The sequence below is a fragment of the Blennius ocellaris genome, assembly GCF_963422515.1.
Source record: "Blennius ocellaris genome assembly, chromosome: 7".
Lineage (NCBI taxonomy): Eukaryota > Metazoa > Chordata > Actinopteri > Blenniiformes > Blenniidae > Blennius > Blennius ocellaris.
In genome coordinates, this window is record NC_137656.1 from 5,909,282 (window position 1) to 5,929,521 (window position 20,240).

General features: G+C 41.6%; 1 protein-coding gene across 1 annotated transcript; it reads right to left on the reverse strand.

Annotated features, from left to right (window-relative positions):
- Positions 1-3,519: 3,519 nt before the first annotated feature.
- On the reverse strand, positions 3,520-17,002 carry shoc1 (shortage in chiasmata 1; the record flags this gene model as incomplete). The annotated part of the gene is made up of 25 exons (XM_080499948.1): positions 3,520-3,605; positions 4,131-4,749; positions 4,988-5,137; positions 5,843-5,974; positions 6,575-6,665; positions 6,843-6,964; positions 7,057-7,168; positions 7,774-7,879; positions 7,963-8,138; positions 8,315-8,384; positions 8,641-8,713; positions 8,834-9,018; positions 9,174-9,266; positions 9,366-9,560; positions 10,061-10,288; positions 10,743-11,144; positions 11,673-11,918; positions 13,715-13,809; positions 14,295-14,424; positions 14,528-14,603; positions 14,709-14,762; positions 14,922-15,036; positions 15,124-15,286; positions 15,819-15,942; positions 16,997-17,002. The coding sequence occupies 25 exons, from the start codon at positions 17,000-17,002 to the stop codon at positions 3,520-3,522; spliced, it is 3,849 nt and encodes a 1,282-aa protein (XP_080356074.1).
- Positions 17,003-20,240: the final 3,238 nt, after the last annotated feature.

Below are 20,240 nucleotides of genomic sequence, written 5' to 3' on the forward strand. Positions count from 1 at the left end.
TCCTTGAAGGTTAGCTCTAAAGGTGACAAATGAATTGCTGTCGAAGTGAAACTGAGACGTCCGTCTCTCTGATCCTTCCCTTAGTGCCGTGGACACTGATTCCTTTCTGCCTCCCCGACATTTAGGCATGGACGGCCCACCGTCCCCTCGCAGACGAAAAGGGCTCTGATGCCGCTGGCTGCCCGGCTTTTGAATTTGTGTCCTGATTGGGCCACAAAAGGTAAAAATACCACATGCAGACTGACAGTTGAACAATATGGGATTTGTTATGACTATGGTAATCTTGTTTAGCCATTCCAAGGGGCCACACATAAATTACAGAGGAAACACGGAGACACAGCATCTGACTCACCTCCCCGCAGCCACTCCTTACTCCCCCCCCCCCCCCCCGCCTCACCATCCCCACACCATCTCCCCCTCTCTTGCCTCCCATTTTCAACCTTCATCCCGTAAAAAAAAAAAAAAAAAAAAAAACACGTCTAGTTTAACCAATTGTCACTGCTCTTTTTACACCCTTCAAGTGTTGTTTCAAAGATGCAGCCTTCCATAAAAGTCTCTGTGTGGAGTAGGAATTTACATAATCCGATTAGGGGCCGGGATTAGCCCCCGGGCCTGGAGGACGGGCCCGACGGGGGCCGGCTTCTGAATCGGCCATTCATGGGCCCCACTGCACGTCCAAGAGGCTGCACCTGCAGGCCCGTGGCCGGGCTCCACCGCAGGTTCTGCGCACGCTCATCCCCCCCCCCCCCCCGGCTGCACGCTTTTGTCCGCCGGGTTGTTATCTGTCAAACCTGTTGTGGTTTATCACACAGGTTCAAACTCCAGGGTCAAATGTAAGTTTTCTACAACGTTCGGAGGCAACGGGTCCTAAAAACAAGTCTGATAAAGTGAAACTTTAGGATCACAAGTTGCTTTCATTGTCAATTTCACCGCGTGGAACTCCTTCTATTTAAGATCACCTTAAATACACACGGTAGGAGCTGCAGGCTGCTGCGCAGTAAGGTCCTTTCACAGGGAGCAAACCATCAAACTTCCAGTCTTTAATCTCAAGGCTCCTTCTCCGTTCAATCGAAACCTTGAACGATTATTGATCCGACTAAAACCACCTCCATGACGTACTCTGTACAGCAGGAGAGGAAACTGGTTTGTACTGCTACATAAATATGGCGACACATTGGTTTCCTCAGAAATGTAAAGTCCAGCCACAAGTGTTGATTAATCTTGTTTTACATCACAATATTTACAGAAAGTCCAAGTGCACAAGGGATTCATTGTTCAGATTTTTGGGGAGGTCCTGGTTCTCACTATCGTTTATATTTTTGAAAGAAATATCAGAATTGTTCAATTTTTGGGTGAAATAATAAAAGAAAAGTTAACGGTCTCTTCAGGATGAGCTGTAATAACTGATCTTATTAGATACATTTTATAATGACAATAAAAATCTATCCATTCAGGTTGTTACGGGATAAAAACTGCTGCTCCCTTCAGCCTCGGCTGTGTGATTGCGGCACAACAAACGAGGAAAAGTTGACCGTAAATGTTTACAAGTACTATAACATTCATGTGTGAACTCTTTGGAAACGAAAGTTGAAGAACATGAAGGAACATTCTTGTGGATTTTCCAGGTAGATGAAGCTAATACGTTTCACTATTTCACCTTTTATTGATTCATTAAACATGTAGTAATAATATGGAGTTTTGTTGATCCCCAAAACATTTTCCATGGAGTGAAGATAATGTCCGAGGTAAATGCAAAAAGAAGCACAATATAAATTAACAATAAAAAGCTACATCATGTGCTAAAAACGTTTAGGTTTTATATGCAGATTTTCTACTAAATGGAATGTTTTTTGGGTTGTTTTTTTTAAAGTTTGCACTAACAGCTGACCTATTTCCAGCATCTTTTGTGGTGATGATTCAGTAGTATTTGCTTACTGGAGATTAAAAAAAAAAAAAAAAAAAAAAAAAAAAAAAATCCATTTAGAGCCCATGAATTGGCTGTAGTAAATTGAAATAGCTTTTAAATAGATTAGACCCAATATGTTGATCAATATGGGAATATGCTGTAAAACATTATGAAAAAAGTCAAGTTTTTATAATCTGCAGACATCTGTGCTTATTTTTTTCCGTATACACTGCTTCTGTGTTAATGTGCTTCTGTGTTAATCGTTTTTTTCCCCCCCTTCTCTCCAGTAACTCATCATGCAGCTCGTTTCTTCTCATGGCCTGTGCCGCGGCTGGGAGGAGGAGAGCAAACACACAGGTGATGCTTAATTGCTGCCTGTGATTCCAGATAACGGCGATGTGACCTTTTACAGGATCCCATCTAAAGAAGGCCTCCGTTTAAACAGCCTGTTAATTCCCACAATATCTTCCCTGGTCCATTCATTCCCAGGCTTCAGTATACTCAGAGGCCATTACCGGCCCATTAGGCTTCGGACAGTCGCTTCTTTGACCAGGCTGCTGACTGCTTTTGTTCCTGCGCCTTAAAAAAAAAAAAAAAACCCAAAACAAAACATTTCTCTCTTTGTTTGTCCACTGCTTCTCAGAAGGCAGGGAGAAAGAGAGACACGTTTTAAAGGAAGAAGAAAAGGGAAAAAAAAAAAAAAATCTGGTGGGTTATTGATGGTGGCTGGCCAGTGTTGGATGAGAGCGGCTGTCCAGAGGCGGGTGGGCGGGAGGGAGGGAGGGAGGGAGGGAGGGAGGGGAGGGGAGGCTTGGAGTCGATGTCCCCCGGGGTCTTCTTTGTCTGGGGATCATTCCTGAGGGAGCAGGCTTCACTCTGCTGGCTCGTGAAGATAAGCACTCTCTCCACATGCTGAGAGAGCACGATAAGGGGATTGCTTCACTAAACTATAGAAGGCAGGAGGGGAGAAAAAAAGAAGTCCCACCACCGGAGCTGCTAAAATGAGAGACGTTATCAGTGGAGCTGGGAAAGACCCCCGATCCCACTCCTCCAACCATAAATCACTATTTGTTTCTTGGCACTACTGAGCATGCTCAGACTGGCGGGACACTGAAGCAAAACATGCATGCAGTTATAATTATATTTAATCAGATTTTGCAGAAGGAAGAAAGAAAAAAAAAAAACCTGGTCACTCTTTCTTGGAACCCGTGTACGAACACACAATCAACTGATTAACAATATAAGACCGATGTAAGTAGATTTCAGGTATTAAGTGTTTTTATCATGACAAGCTCGTGTAACAATATGACACAGTCGTTCATAAGCAGGTTATGTATCTGAACAGGAGGGGGAACAGTGCGGGACAGTTCATTCACAAAACACTTAAACACTTGTACGATGTAACCAATTGCAAATCCCTCCAGGAAACTACAGACTCACAAAAAAAAACCAACCCAGAACGAATAAAAACGTTGCAGCTCACGATGCAGAAAATACCTAAAAAAGCGTACATTTGATCCCAAAAGGTAAAATAATTGCTTAAAACTGTAAAACTGTCAAAACTGGAGTTTTTTGTATCAGTGAAGAAATTAATTCTTATCTTTCCTTCGTGGCTACAACAATCGGAGCCTCGTCTGTCCGTCACTTCTCCCGGGAATCTTCTCGTAGCTCAGCCTCTTTCTCTTCAGCGGCGTCAACACTGCAACGCAAACACAAATCTGCTCAGGCTAATCGTTCGAAATGTTGTCTTGACGGTCGGCAAAAGAAAAGTCCAATTTAGTGTATTTAAGTCTCATTTAATCTCGTTGCTACCAGTCATTTTAATCTACTGAAATCAAACACGGCCACATTTGATTGAAGTGAGGTTGTTTCGGAGGCGTGACAAGTGAAAATGTTTTTTTTTAAACCACTATTTGGCACAAATCAAGCAAAGACTGAACAACAATCCCCCAAAAAATCTGTAAAATATTTGATTCCGCGGGGTTTTACGGACAGTTGTTTTTAGACATTAGTGTCTCTCTTCTGTATTTGATGGAATGTCACCTTCTCCCACGTTTCTGCAGTTTTAAATAACGACATGACTGCAGCCAAACAAGCGAACTCGTTTTGGAAGCATGTGGTTCTTCAGGCCTTCACTGGTTAGAAAATGAGAGGAAACGTGATGGAAATATCTGTTTTCAAGGAAACGGGTGTAACGGCTGCTGTTTACCTGATCCAAACTGGCCGGCCTCCTCTCCACTCCTCTTCCTCTCCCGCCCCGCCCAGCGTCTGGAACCACAGTTCACTGAAGACGCCGTCGTCCCTCCGCCTCCGCTGAAGTTAGCGCTTTGAAGGCTTGGGGGACGATGCTGGAGGTCACGGCAGACGACGGGCAGCGTGGACATGTGGGAGCTTTGTGGCAGCTGCTGGACGGGGCTCCAGCTGAATGTGGAGTCCAGCGTGAAAGGACTTTCTGGGTTCTGGAGGAAGAACCCATGGTCACCGTTTCGTCTTTCAACAACGCCCCCCGCTGCTCCGGCTCTGCTCGTCCACACAGGAAGCTTCTCCTCCTCCTTCTTTCTCCACGGATCGCCGCTGGTCCAGCTGCCAAAGGAGCAACTCAGAAAGTCCAGACTGGGATCCGAGTTGTCGTCCTGCCCTGCGGGGTCTGGATCCGGCTCGCTGAAGCTGCCCGCCACGTCTCCAGCTCCAAACAAGAAGCTGCTGATGGAGTCCGTCTGGGAAGGGTTACCGTGCTCCAGGGTTTGACTCCACAGGCTGAGCGGCGGGCTGCTCTGGTGGCTCGTCCCAGATGGGCTCTGGTCTGTATTGGGCAGGTGCTGGGCAGTGATGTCTGTGAACAGCTGGAACCGGGAAAACAAGAGATGTTGAAAAGATCTGACTGGCTGAGGCTTTTTTTGTTTTTGTTTTGGTGATTAGAGATTGATGGAAAGAATCTAAAAATTGTTGTAAAACATATCACAAATGTTTTTGTGGTGTAAAAATTAAGCACAAAGTATTCATCTCAATTGATTACAGAAGAACACAACATGTTGAAACCCAACAAATGTCATCTAACTGCAGCGGCAGGCTGTGGATCACCTTGAGGACCTTGTGCGAAACCTCAGGGAGCAGCTCCTCCAGCTGGGGCAGAGGGGCCCTCAGGAGCCACTGGAGGGACGGGGCTCTGCTCAGCATCAGCTGAGCGACCAGGGGGTTGATACATGGGAACTGTGACAAGTACAATTCATCCTGAAGAGGCAAAACAAAAATATGACTAAATAGTCTGACAAAAGTCAACTAGCTACAGGTTCATGGTGTGACACTACACTGATTTCCTGATGGTGTTGTACACAGTTTTTAAAAATTGAATCAAGCCAGGGAGAGCTATGACAGATTTTCTTCACTTCGTTCCCCGGCGTCGTTCCCCAGTATGGGGACACACATTATGATTGCAAAGCCATTAGAAAGTGAATTTTTGCACAATATGACCCTTATAATCATCAAGTACACAGCTTGAGGGAAACACATTTGCACCGTGTGATTGTTTCAGACATTGGAGATCACTTTGCTCTGACTACTTTGTGTTTTGTATTTTCAATGCAGTTGCGACGATTACGGCAGGAGAAAAAATTCTTATTTTCTACTTGGTTTAATTTCGCTGGCATAAACTTAGGCTGGTGGAGCAAACAGTTATTTCAGCGTTGTCCTTGTTAAGCTGGAGAAAGCTTAAAAAAATGTTCAGTGTGACTGAAATGAGAAAAAAAACCAAAACCTATTGCCTATTGACATTAACTTTTCTATTAATTACATGAAGCACAAATAAAAGCTGCTCATACATCAGTTTTTCTTCCTACACACGTGCAGCTGCAGGTTTTTGATCTTAAAGACTGTGGAAGCCAGCTCTTTTTTTTTCTTCTTCTTTTCTACACCAGGGGTTTGGGTTGTTCACGTCACCTGTGAAGGCATCACAGTCAGCCAGTCTCTGCTCAGGTAGCTGAAAGCATCCCTGTCGCTGCGCATCAGACTGCTGAAGCAGATCTGGCTGATCCACTTGGCCATTTCCAACATGTCTGACACCATCAGCACCTGGAGGACAGAAGAAGACTCTCCTTAAAAAAAAAAAGAAAACACCCTAATGGAAAGTGTTTACTCTAAAATAGTGCTGAGATAAAATTGTTGATGTGTTTGGATCATTTGGCACATTTATTAATATGGGAGGTTTTCGAAGAGTGTCAACTCGCAAAGCTTAAACATGTTCAACAAAAGAGGTGCATAGTTACTTAAAAAAAATACATTGTACAACAGTTTTTTTTTACACAATTACATTTTTAAACTGTAAAGTAAAGCTTCTTTGAGTTTTATGAAAACTGTCAGTTGGATACCAGAAATCCTGTTTTTTTACATCATAAAACGTTATTCTTAGTAGGTCTTGCAGGCTATATATACTTTTTTTTTTTTACAATTATGGTTTCGTAAAAATGTGTTTTAATTGAATTAATAGTTCCATTCAAAGAATCTTGCTGGGAAGAAAACCCAGGAAATCTCCAGAGCATTTAAACTGATGGGAGAACATCACTGATGAAGTATTGCAGTATAACAACATCTGACTTGATGTTTCCTTGACACTTTATGGAAAACGATGAATCAGAACGGTCAGAAAAATGAACATTGTGTCGTGTGCTCTACCTTCACATCCAGATCAAACTCAGTCTTCATATTGAAGACCACCAGAGACGAATAAAGCAACACCAAGTTGCTGAAAGCTTCGCTGTGAAATCTGTTGTCACAAGACAAAGAAAGTCATAGTGAGTCTTTGTGTACAATCTGCAAGTATGAAATAAGGGAATCAAATGCCTTCTCAGTTTTTTGGGGGTTTTTTTTTGACGCGTGTTTTATGTTGCTGTCATGTGAATGTGAGTGTAATGTTTCATGGATGTGGTTGTGTGACACAGACTCTGGACTCTGGCTGCCGGGGCAGTGCAGGACGAGCCAGCAGCAGCTGTACTGAAGAGAGAGAGCAATGAGCCGCATCACCAGACTCTCACTGACTCGCTCCTGACACAGTTCATCCTGCTCCTGCACAGACAAACACACACTTTAACTGACTCAGATTCCATTGTCATGCAAAACTCAGTGTAGTGTGTGTGTGTGTGTGTGTGTCCTGCTACCTGAATGACGATGACTGTGTTTTCATCCACAGTGATCACGGCGTACTTCTGGATCCCCCCGAGCATCTGCAGGGCTGGTGAGGAATTCCTCTCCAACACACTAATGGTAAAGCTGAAACAGACACCTTCCTGCTTTCACACACATATCACACTGAACAAGACCCACACAGCTTGTTTACATATGCTAAAAAAGCAAAACAGGTACAAATAAGAAAGGTGGATATTAACTTTATTACATCAATGACAAAGACATCGTGTGTGTGAAGCGTTGGTGTCTGTGGATCTTCATTTAGAAGCTAGATTTCAGTAAAGGTGACTTTTATTCCATATTTGTTGTGAAGAGCTTTGTTTTTAATCAAACTGCAGCTGACCGAGCAAAAAAGAGATTCATTCTGAATATTCTATTCAACTATCTTTGACTTCAAACTCTTTTCATGTGATAGATTTGAAAACCTGACTGTTTCATGAGCTGGGCCGTTCAGGTTTGACGGTGAGCCGTGAAGCCAGACCAGGTGAGAACCACTCAGCTAAAGCATCGATCATAACACTGGTGTGTGAACATGAGTCTCAGGAATGCAGCATTGAATCACGTTATAGACCATAACTGACATGTTTACACTGATGGACATCTAATTACACAATGTAATCATGATACTAATGGTTTCACCAATAAACGCAACCGTCTTTCTACATGTGTGGATGAGTTAAAGCTCTCACTTGGACTCGAGTGACTGCAACAGCAGTGGACAGTTGAGGAGCCGCTCCGTCACAAGCAGCACGTAGGGAACATTATCCTGCAGACGCCAAGAGCTGCCGTCATCCTCTTTGTGGGAAAAACACACACACACATTTAGAGAAAATGAAGCTGCGCGTGGTGGGAGTGACGAGAGAGTTGTGGAAGCCGACCGGCGTCGGAGATGCAGGTGTTGAAGGCGAGGTGGCCGATGTTCCTCTGCCTGCAGACTGTGGACCACGGCGAGTGGCCCGGGTGGTCGTACTCCACCAGCAGGGAGAAGCAGCTCCAGGGGAAGTCCGGGCCAATGTGCTGCTCACACACAACCACACACACACAGGCCTGCATGCTGGTGGAGCGGGATGGGAGCGTTAGAACATCATCTCGACACTGCGCAGCAGCTTCAAATACTGCCTTTAACACAGCATTTACCCCTGTACACCAAAACTCTGATTGTCATATTACACAAGCTGATTTTTGCATTTATGCAAAATATAATAATGACTAACACAAAGCCTGCATTACCTGCTGACCATGCTGGCACCATTCAGCTTTTTCATGCCCTTCTGAGGATAAACAGCAGTGACAGCAGCACCTGAATCAAACACACGTCTATAAATAATGCAATTTGATCAAATCTGCACAATATTTGCAGAGGTTCACTTTTTTTCTCTCCAAATTAAACACATCTGCTGACTCAAGAGTGAAGTTGTGCAGACATATAATGTTGCATGAACTGCAGGAGGAAATGGTGGCTGTTCTGGTTAGTTTATTTATTTTTTTATTAGTAAGGTTGTAAGTTATTTGCGAGTTCAATGACAAGAATAAAACAAGCGAAAGCAGCTGCTTACCAGTTGCTTGTTTCAAGCTGGTGACGACCGCGGCGCCGCTGTCGTCAGAGTCTGCTGATATTATCACAAGAATCTACACAGAGACAAGCTAATCAGGATCTTTACAAGAGTTTCACCAGTGAAAACGTACATCTGAACTGAATGAAGCCATAAAAAAAAAAAAAGAGTGTCTGCACAGATATGAACAACTAACTTTCCCCGTGACGTTGTGTTCGGTGTTCCTGCTCTGCAGCTGCTCGGCCAGCAGCCGCTGCAGCTCCTGCAGTTTGAGGTTGGGCTCGTGGTTCCTCTGACTGAGGAAGAAGATGATCTGCTGCCTCTTCAGCAGCTCCTGCAGACTTTTCTCTGCGCAGCCTTCAGCTGCCCTGCTCAGATAGTCTGCAGTGCACAGGGACAAATATGCTCATATATGGAGCCCCGGAAACTAAAGATCAGGCTTGTAAACCATGTCACGCTTGTTTTGGACAATTATCCAAACATATCTTACAAAGTTGAATCGTTAGTATGTCGTAGTGTGGACAGTTGGTACTGACCCAGTGCAGTCCTGAGGTCACACTTGACCAGCAGCTCCTTGAACGTCACCAGAGAATGAATCAGAGTCACCTGGTTGAGAAGCAGCTCCTGATCTAAAAGCAGCACAGTGTCACTTCACAACTTTCAAACAATGTGGAGAACAAATCAAAACCAACAACCCGCCCCCGTCTCATTCAGACGACCTTTCATACTTCTGCCGGGCTCTGTGCCCTGGGCAGGGCTCCTGTGGAGTGCTCGTTCTTGCTGCTTGAGGAAGAAGTGAGTTTGGTCCGGGGCCAGGCAGCTGAAGTCTCCCCACGCCGGGATGTTGAGTCCAAGCTGTCGGGCGGAGCTCAAACAGGGCAGAGCGAAGGCCTGGAGCTCTCGGTAGGCTCGTGCTTGGCTGTCTGCAGGAGAACACAGCGGTATCAGACAATGTTCATTTTCGTTTTCGCTTTAAAAGTGCAGAAACATCTAAATGGAATGGGGAGGTAAAGCCACATCATGGCCATGGAAAGAAACACAATTGATTGGCAAATAAAAAAAATAAAAATAAAAAAAAGTTGGATAGATCCTCTTCAAGTGTATACATTGTCAAGTCACCTCCTGATCCTTTTTTATTTGTTAGAGTTTGGTTGATTGTTTGAGGAAATACAAGACATTTTAAAGTGGAGTTGAATTGATCTGTACTTTTATATTGCACTGAAACTCCAATAAAAAGTGGATCTCACAATATCTACATTTTATTAACAGCATTTAGAGATACTTGTGTTTGGTTTTGGTTCTTTCATTACTACAGAAAATGTGTAATTACCTCTAACAATTCAGCCAATCATACTCTTTGAGAAAGTCAACGTTCTGTGCTGGAGGTGTGGTTTAACTGCACGCTGTGCTGAATGTGTCCCACCTGTGGCGTCAACCTGCACTACTGTGCTGTCGCGTCTCTCCTGGTGGTCCGACCGACAGCCGGGGACTTTGTCCGTCCACTGTGGGGTGGGATTCTGCTCTCTGGTAGCCTTTCCTGATATGACTGTGCGCATGTGGCCTGGCCTCTCATCTGGTGTGTGGGCTGTAGGAAGCGGCGTCTGCGGAAGCGGCGTCTGTGGCAGCGGCGACTGCTCCACAGGCCCCTCTCCTAGTGTCGGCACAAACATGACATGAGGTTGTCTTGATTATTTCCAAAAGATTCTGGAATAAAACTGCTAAACCAGTAAAACTAAGCTGTGATCAAAGCTCCAAATGTTTTCCTTTGTTTTAATAAAAAGACGTATACATACAATATAGTTTAAGGAAATATATTTAGCAAAATGCACTGAAATGTAAAAAAAAAATGCTGGTAGCTCTGACTTGTCAGGACTTTTTTTATCCGCTGTTACTAAAACAAAGCAATACACTGTTTTGTTTTCTTGTGAGCTCGAGCCCACTCTGATTGCTTCTCATTGTCTTGTTAAGTTCACCATCTCCATTTAAGAACAATGTTGATTATTTTCAGGCCCGGCCTGCATTAAAACAGTTTCTACTTAGTCTGTAAATATAAGGGAACCTAAGGAGGTGGCTCTTATTTAGAAGAACGAGTGTCCACGGAGTACCTGCAGTGCTGGCTGAGCTCTGAGGAGTTGCAGGAACTGAGACAACCGGCTGAGATCTCAGCATCATGAAGGCAGAAACGGGGTCGTAGTCCATCTCTGGTGGATGTCTGGTGAACGGCTTTCTTCGGTCATTATCGGGGATACTGGTCCTGGTGGACCCGGCCTGCCCAGAGAGGGTGGCGCTCCGCTCTCCCCTCCCATCGTCTCTGCTTCCGTTGGTGATGTCGGCAGGAGCAAAAGGCCTGAGAGGAGCCCCCGAAAACTTCTCATCTGAAATGCTGGTGCTGGTCGTAGTCGCAGGTGTTACGTCTTTGTTGTTTGTGTAAACAGTGTTAACGCGAGAGGCGTTTCTGTCTTTTTGCAGCTGGGTTTTGTCTGAGCAATTCAGCTTTACAGTGAAATCTGGAACCAGGGAGAAAACGAAGAAATGGCATACAGATGAGTGTGATGTTTTAACTGAAAATAGACAACACACATGTTTATTAAAGCCTACAATAAAATAATATATATATTCCCCAATTATTTATCAGCTGTATCTGTACAGTTTTAGAAAAACAAAATGTCACAATGTAAATCTTTGATGTATTAAAGCAACTTTACAAAGATTATATTCATTTCACTTTCTTACACTTTCAATGTCTACATTTGTGAGGCTGTAACAGATAAATGATTTTGTTGACATTTGAGATAACAACAAACAAAACAAACTGAAGAAAATTATGTTTAACTTGCTATGGAAGAGACATACAGCGCAAAGAGTTAAAACTAAAAAAAAAAACTGAAGTGGAGTTACCACTCTATGACTCGTTTCCACTAAATTAAAAACTGTATCTTATGTTCTATTTGTGTTTTTGCCATCATAAGGTGACGTAGCTCCCGCGCACAGGGCCGTCCTTTACCAAACTCTAAGTACAAACATGCGACACCTACCCGCCACACGCTCCAGAGGAAGTTTCCTGAAGACCTCCACCGGTTCTTCCCTCTCAGGGTTAGACTCCGACCTCATGCTCTCTGTGAACACATGGCCGCACCACAAATCCTCCTGCAGGTCCCCCGTCTTCATCTGTGACTGAAGGTGGTCTCCAGTGTGCGTAAAACTTTTCTTCTCCAATTGAAAAGCTGTCAAGGCTTCATGCAGGGGCTTGAAATCCACTGCTGGTTCATATTTTTCAGACTCTGAGAGATAAAACAGAAATCTTTGTGAATACAGTTGTTAGGGAAGTCTTGTTTTTTGTCTCATCGAGAATGATGTGTAATTTTGCAGTCTGAGTTTCAAGGGTGACCCGTGTCAGCACTTTTGGAACCTCTGCACTACTTTTTGGAACCTTGAGAGTCAACAGTGCAGGAAGCGCGAGGATCTTTCTCAAAACAAATCAGCCTTTAAGAAGGCGCTGTTCGACTTCATAGTGAGACAAACTCCTGGACAATCATGCAAAGGGTGTACTGTGACATTGTCTCATCTTGCAAGAATAATTTAATAAAATTGTCATCAACTTTTTAAATCACTCTCTGATTTCTGTGTATTCTGTCTCCCTGAGGTGTATTTAATGGGTCTATTGCGACAGAATCAGGAGTTACTCCAAGTCTTTAAACTGTTCATACAAGTCACACATTTTGAAACTGAACTAAAAAAAACCACATATAATACAATGTCAAAAATTAAAGTAGCTCTCTTAAACATAAATCTAAGATAAATAATTTGTGATTAACAATGAGTGTACACGGGTGGAAGATAATATCCAACATTTAATTGTGTTTTATTAGAATGACTGACTATTGACAGCAGCGTTTCTCAACTGCTCTGACCCCGAAATGTCACTTAATGACAAGCCACACCTTTATTCCATGAAAACACTGTGCAGTTTGAACTGATGTTATGAGCTTAAATATCACAGTACACCAACATATAAAAATGTATAGTAGTAAATCAAAATACCCAGCAAGTGGCATTGCCAGAGTCGGAAATATTTACTTTGATACTCTATTTGGGGCATTTTAATTAAAATAAAGAAAATTCATTTCAGCAACCTTAGCTTTTAACACATAGTGTGATTCATTTTATGAATAAATAAAATTCTGTTTGCAAAAACCTGCAATTCATTGAAAAGGTGTTTCCACCAGTTATAAATCACTGCCTTACATCACATTGAACCTTGTTGATATTGCAGATCAATTCAGATCTCCACATTCGTTCTTTTTAAATCTTCCTCTGAAGTCACAGCAAAATCAGAACAGCGGTATCAGTTATAGAAGTGGGGATGAAGAGATGGGAAGTGTTTAAAACAGGATGCACAGTGACATCTAGTGGTCAACAAATCTCCCAGCAGGCTGGAAATAGCAGCACCTAAACAGGTTTCAATTGAACTGTAATAATAAGTTTCATTACATGACCCCCTTTGCAGCCTAACAAACTGTGGTACTTCTTTTGGTATTTAACCAGTTTTGCTTCCTTGGATTAATTTTGACAGATAAACGCCCCAGAACAGCTGCCGTTTTGGAAATGTTCTGACTCAGACTCCAAACCTTAAAAATTGGTCTGCTTTTCTTCTTCTAACACATCACATTTGAAGGCAAAATGTTTATTTACGCCAAACCACAAAGTGCTGCCATCAAAGTGATCTTAATCCTTTCAACTCTCAGTGGTTATAATGTTATGGCTGATATGAGCAGACAATAAATCTGGGAGGCCTCTTGGTTATAAGCTGAAATACACAAAAGGATTCCATTAATATATTTTAAAAATACAAGTATGGGTCAAGTATCCTCACTCAATTGAAGAATTTTAAGCCTGAGATCATTAAAAAAAAATATTCCTTGTATCTTCTGATTTTGTATCCGGTTAAAATGTTTCCAAAAGAGTTTTGAATGGGCCCTCTGAATCTGTCAAATTCATCTATCAGCAGATGACTCACAATGAATGAAATGCTTCCTGTTCATTAAAGAGCAAATCCGTGTTAGTGTGTGTAAGTTACCTGCTAAGAGAAATCGCACCACGGAGTCTGGATGTTTCTCTGCTCTCCAAAGTGCCGCCTGCATCTCCTCCTGAGTTCTCGCTGACACCAAAGATCTGAGTGACAGTCAACAGCGTTTTTAACACACAGGGACGTCATTTTATAGAAGTTGAGCAGGCAATGCACTGCACAAGTTACAAGATATAATGTCAATAAGACTTAACTAAAAGAAAAGTAATTTCCCTGAAATATAAAAGCAATGATTCGTTAATTTACGTCATTGAGTCTAGGAATGTTATTAAAGGTGATCTCTGTTATTTTGTTGAAATAAATACGCTAATATGAACCGGGAGACCGGTGAGGTGTGTACGAGTGTACATAATGTTTTAATAAAATTGTGTTTTGCATAGTTCTCTGTAGTTAATATCTCTCCTGTCCTGAGATATGACGTTTGGACTGATCATTACATACACAAATCGAAGAGATGCATAATGAGACAATTTATACGATCAGTGCTCAGTCAAGCTTGTTAAAAAAAGAAAAGTCGTGTGAGTGTTGGATTATAAGTGTGTTGGCGGTGTGAGCTGGTATTCCCACTCACAGTTGACATAAAGGAGGCAGCTCTTCTATCTGGAGCTCAGCGGTGGTCAAACAGACACGGCTCAGACTCTTCTTCAAAGTCGGGCTAAATGTCACGTCCAGCTCCATTTCAGGAAGAAGTTTGACACGCTCTTAAATAGACATTCAAAATTACTCAGTACACTTGTTTTAAGTTCAGTCCTCCTCTCTCTCTCTTTTTTTTTTTAATAAAAGATGTGTAACATGAGCATGTACCTGCCAAATCTGTGGGGTCTCTTTTCACTGTGCGCTCTTTACCAGCATCTTCTGGTGCCTCGTACTTTGAAATCCACTCCAATGAAACATTTGAAAAAGAAGCTAAAGAAAACACAAACATCCGATATGATTTTTCTGCTTTCTTGCAGGTGTTTTGATTGTTTTCTTGTCATGTCTTCACCTTGAAGCTCCTGCAGAACTTGACGCGGCTCATGCAGGAGTTCAGCTGAAACAGCTTCATGATCGCAGATACTCGAGAGGCTGAAACAGTTTTCTGTGTTCGGCTGAACAGTTTCCAAGACGTCAGGGAGCAGCAGCGACTACAGACCGAGGCCGACGATAAAGATTAGCATCAACGAGATCAGACAATCTGACATGATTATGCTTGACTCACTTCTTCATCGATGAGCGGCTCTTTGACAAACTCTTGACGAATATGAGCGCAGTTTTCAACGGGAGTGCTGTCCACATCTGAAGGTTTTTCATAGGATTCACAGTGCTGGAAATAGCTGGAATACAATAGGATCGACATGGTGGGTTAAATGAAACAGAAAAGGTGTAAAAGGAAACCACAGCGCTGGATCTGATTGAAAAACCTGAACACAGCGTCTTCAGAGATGGGCCCTCCTGTTGAGCTGAGCAGAGGGTCGGCCACCGGGAGAATCCTCAGTCGTGACAATTTAGCTTTCAGTGTCGGTAAATGTCTCCTAAACTGTGCCAGGTGATCGACGGGCAAGATCTCTTCTGGCAAGAAGTGATCTTTAACACATGCAGTCAGGTTTTATAAAGCAAAGCCGGCTTTCTCAACATGATCTGACGCTAATCTTTTTTTTTTTTGAGTAGTCTGAAAATGAATTACCTTCACTCTTCTTTTCAGGTGTGCACTCTGCAAAAGACTCTTGGCATGGATCAGAAGTGTGAGACTCTTCAAAACGACAGTCATCCAGGTCTGAACCCATCAGTGAGTCGGGATTAGAGCTGGGTATTATCGCCACGTCATCCCACACTATTAATCTGAAACACCCAAAGTATTCATCACAACTCTCCACAAATGCTAAAGTCATGAACATATTGTTCTGCAAATAATGGGACCTTTCGAGTGAAACATCTGGCTCTTTTGTCTCCTCCAAATCCTCAAACGGAGAGCTGCCAAGTGAGAGCTTGCAGGCAGAGAACACTTTTTCTATCCAAAGAAGCACATACTTTAGTATTGTAATTATAAACCATAAACATAATCAGTTGCTGATATCATTTCTGGTTATCATGGGAGCACCATGTTTGGCAGCCATACCTCTGGCCCACGGAGTCCTGTAGGCTTCCTCCTGCAGCTTCCCACTGTGGGGGTACAGATCATCTGGGAGGTGAGGGGTGGGCAGTCCCAGCAGGCCCACCCTCCCATTCAGCCTGGTGCTGCTCTGATGTAGGAACAGATAAAATGGGACACGGTTTAATGAGATAAAATCACGTTGAAAGCGATCGTGTTGTTTCAAATACCTCAAAGACAAAAGCTTCAAAAGCCTCATATCTTCCAGCAGGGAAAAGAACAGGCGAGGCACTGATTCCCCCCTCAGACCTGGGAACCACACAAACACATCAATAGCAACTTTAGATTTTACTGAAGTTTTACAATGTTTACGGATTAGCTCGTCAAATCACTCATTTGACAACATCTTTGAAAATTAAAGTCATAAATCGCAGTCGCGTTAGCATGTTTAGCTAGTAGCTAATAGCTTCCCACGAAGTTAGCAAATTTAAGCAAAGAAGGTTTATAAGCAACATTTAACCCGTAATTAATACCATAAGAACAGAACTATAACGCTTAAAAGCGTGAAAAAATTTATAGTATGCTGGTTATACATCTTACTTACATTATAATAATTGCGGTGTGGTAAACTCGCGCATGCGCACTGGTAGTTAAATAATAAAATACATAACTAAACAACTAAAGAAATAAATAAAATGTCAATATCAAAATGGAAATCACTACATAAAAATGTTTACTTTAGTTTAATTTAAATTAGCTCCGTAATAAAAATAAAATGTATTCTTTTATATGTACATATATACATGAATTTGAGTATAAAGTTAAATCTTTGATTTCAATGTTTTAATTTCTCTAAAATGTCAGGCAGACAATGATAATGAGGCATATTATATGTTATAAACAATAATTTAAGGATAAAGCAGATTTGTGCACTGATAATACAGTTTTGCATATACAAAATTATAATTAATATAGAATTATTTAACCTTGTTCCATCAGATCAATAAATAACTGTTAACCCGATCAATAGTGTTTTAGTGCTTCGTCACATGTAATCCTGTCATGTTACCTGATAATTTGTCTTATGTTTACAATCTGTCTACTTTTTAAGCTGATGCAATAAGGGAGCAGCACCTGTAATTTAATTGTATGTGATATACTGTATCATCACAATAAAGCTATTCTGTTCTATAACATGGCTGTACTTCCATTATTGGAATATTCTCTTTAAAAAAATCTTCTGAAGAAAATGTAAATTGTATTTTATCAGCGTTCATTGCAGTGTAAGTCTTTTACCACAAGACGGCAATGTTGACTTTACTATGGAGTTAGGAACCACTTACATTGTAACCCTTGACTATGTGATGGCCCCTTTGAGATGTTGTTTATTCATTTAGTAGAGCAAAATTTGACCAGAACCCTGAGAAATGAGCTTGTTTAAAGTTCCTGGTTCAAATAATCCAGGTAAAATAAATTGAAAGAGCCGACATTTGTTTCAAAAAGTCCAGATCTGATGAATCCAGGTGTATTACATTATTCCAAGCCTATTTTAAGGATCTGTTTCAGGGGACTAAATCTCTTTTTAAAGGCTCAGCTCTGGTTTAAAAAAATATAGGGTTAAATTAGCCCAGCATTTGAATAGAATTATGTCACGAAATCACTTCAGTAGAAATGCAATGTGACACATTTTGTTAAGGCTTTTTCCAGTGACCGAACCAGACACGAGAGGGTGGATGTCTAAGCTTTGCAACAGCACAACCTATTTGTGTGCAGTTTTGCTTTTTGTCACAAAACAGTCAGCAGCGTCTCTGTGGGCTTGTGAATCTCATGCGAGGTGATTGGGTGATGTGGAAGATACTGCTCTGTTAAAGGTCTATGTTTGTCGGTTTACTAGTTTCTCGTCAGGGCGACAAAACAACAGGTTGGAGAGACATCAACTGTGTGTGTGTGTGTGTGTGTGTGTGTGTGTGTGTGTGTGTGTGTGTGTGTGTGTGTGTGTGTGTGTGTGTGTGTGTGTGTGTGTGTGTGTGTGTGTGTGTGTGTGTGTGTGTGTGTGAAGGGCAACAGATGACTCACACTGACATGACAGGACAGTAAATGTTTTATTTCTCTTTCCATCATTAGCATCTCTTAAAGTCAGAGTGGTGACGTGATTGACAGAGTGTGGCATGCCCACCTCTGTGTAGCCTGTGCAATGTTAACGGATCAGCTCAAATGATTTATTCAATTGTTTAAGAAAACAGATCAAATGACTTAAACTATCATTATTCTATCAGTTCATATGTGGAGGAATTGCTTCAAGCTGTTCATTCAAACTGGACAGTGATAGTTCTCTGAAGAGATAATCATAATAAAAATACATGTATTTCTTAATTTTTTTGTTGTGCATGTACTATACAACAACAAAAAAACAACCATAAATGTAATTCGAAATCATAAAAACAATCAAAAAGGAATGTTTTCACTCCCTTTTTCAAAGGATCTTCAACCGGATTTTCTTGCTTTTACACAATGAAAATGCCAGGGAGCCTCTCATGTATAGTGACATTTATTCACATTGCTAAACAATTGTGTGTCCATCCATCCATCCATCCACAAAAATCTCCTCTTTGTGTGTTTTGTGACTCCAGAGTAGCCGGTGTGTGTATGTGGTGTCCTGCCCTTTAACCCGCTTCTCTTGATCAGGCTCATCTTTAACGTGAACCGATGAATTGATGGAAATATTGCTTTCCTCTCTCCAGTGAATCCCAAATAAATCAACCTGAAGTTTTGGAGGATAGCGGATACTCAGCCCTGCAGACGTTGTGGAGGAGACGACATTCAGACATGTCACTATGATGTTTGTATACCCGGCTGAATGAGATGATGACTCCCGGGCTCGAGCAGCTCGGCAGGAGAGAGAGATTTTCCACATGAAGATGATGCCAAACATGCTGCAACAATCACCAAAGAGTGTTTAAAGTGAAAAAAAAAAAATGAACACTGTGATCTGACCAAGTATTTCCCCTTGACTTGAATCCCATATAATGTCCCCTGTAGCACAGAGCAGCTGGAAATAATCATTGCTAAAGAATGGCAGATCATCTCTTCATGGTGAGAGTGGGCTCATCTGTATGCAGGGAAATAAAATCAAAAATAAAAGTGGACCTGCAAAGAGGTTTAAAATCAAGACTGAAATGTTTCTAATAAAGGATGATTTGTAATGTATTAACGATTTAGAGATCAACACAACATGCTTCATTAAAGCAGATCAGGTAATAGAAAAGGACTAATTTGAAATATTTTAAGCAATCTTGTCTGCAACTGGACCACACAAATACCAATGGAATTTTTACCTGATGCTTCAGTGATCAGGTAAAAAGTGGCTGAAATCCCTTAATGACAGCATGGTTGTACTCAGTGTTTTGTTACGAAAGAGTCAAATAGAGTTTCGTGAGACCTGGTATAGAAAAAGACACTTTAAAAAAACAACAAACAAACCCACAAATATCCTCAAAGTAAGCACCTGAAAATATAAGGCTCTATTCGGAGAGTTGACAGGAACAATGTTTAACACATTTCCCATGACTGCTTTTGTCCGCCTTTCCTTAACATCTGACGGCGTCACACTGACCCACTTCAACAGCGTTTCCCCAACGACAACAGTACAGATCTTTGTTTCAAACGTTTTTTTGTTGGTGTCAGTATGGAATACTGATAACTGTAAGACCTACTGTACAAACTCACTGTGACAAACAAAACACGACACCCTGTTACCTGATATTTCTGCTTATGGACTCAAGTTCCTGCCTACAAATCACAGTTTTCTTTGTTCTGCCTTCTGCTTTGTCTCCCTCAGTATCTGTCAACGTTTCTGTTTGGGATGAAAGGCAAAATAATCCAGGAAACACATTTGAAACACTTGATTTAATTTTATTCAGCACTTTACAGCCTCTTTGGTTGATTTAACATGTAAAATAAAACTCCAGAACACTATTCCCATTAGCCTTTTCCACACAAGCAAACACATATCAAGTCCAAGGGATTTTAATTAGTGATCCGTATCAGGAAAAACATTTCAGTTTAGTCTTTGTCGAAATTAAGATAAGGGATAAAGATAAAGCTACAGCAGCTTGTTAGCATAGGCACATTTTCTTCACTTCAATGTTTAAATGAATTAAAGACACTAGAAATAACATAGAATTATAAATGATGAACAGATTCAAGCTCAGAATTAAGCATTTTTTGACATTTAAAACTGTAACTTTGCCCCCAAAATCTTCACGTTGACTCTTCCTGGATGCAAACATTCCACCTGTGGGATAAAAGACTTGCAGTTTTGCAGAAAACAATAGCCAAAGCAATAATATCCCTGTTGATTTAAATGACAATGGGATATTTCATCAAGAGTACAGCTTTCATTATTAACCAGTCCATCAAATCACCTGTGGGGGAAGTTTTTACCTCTAC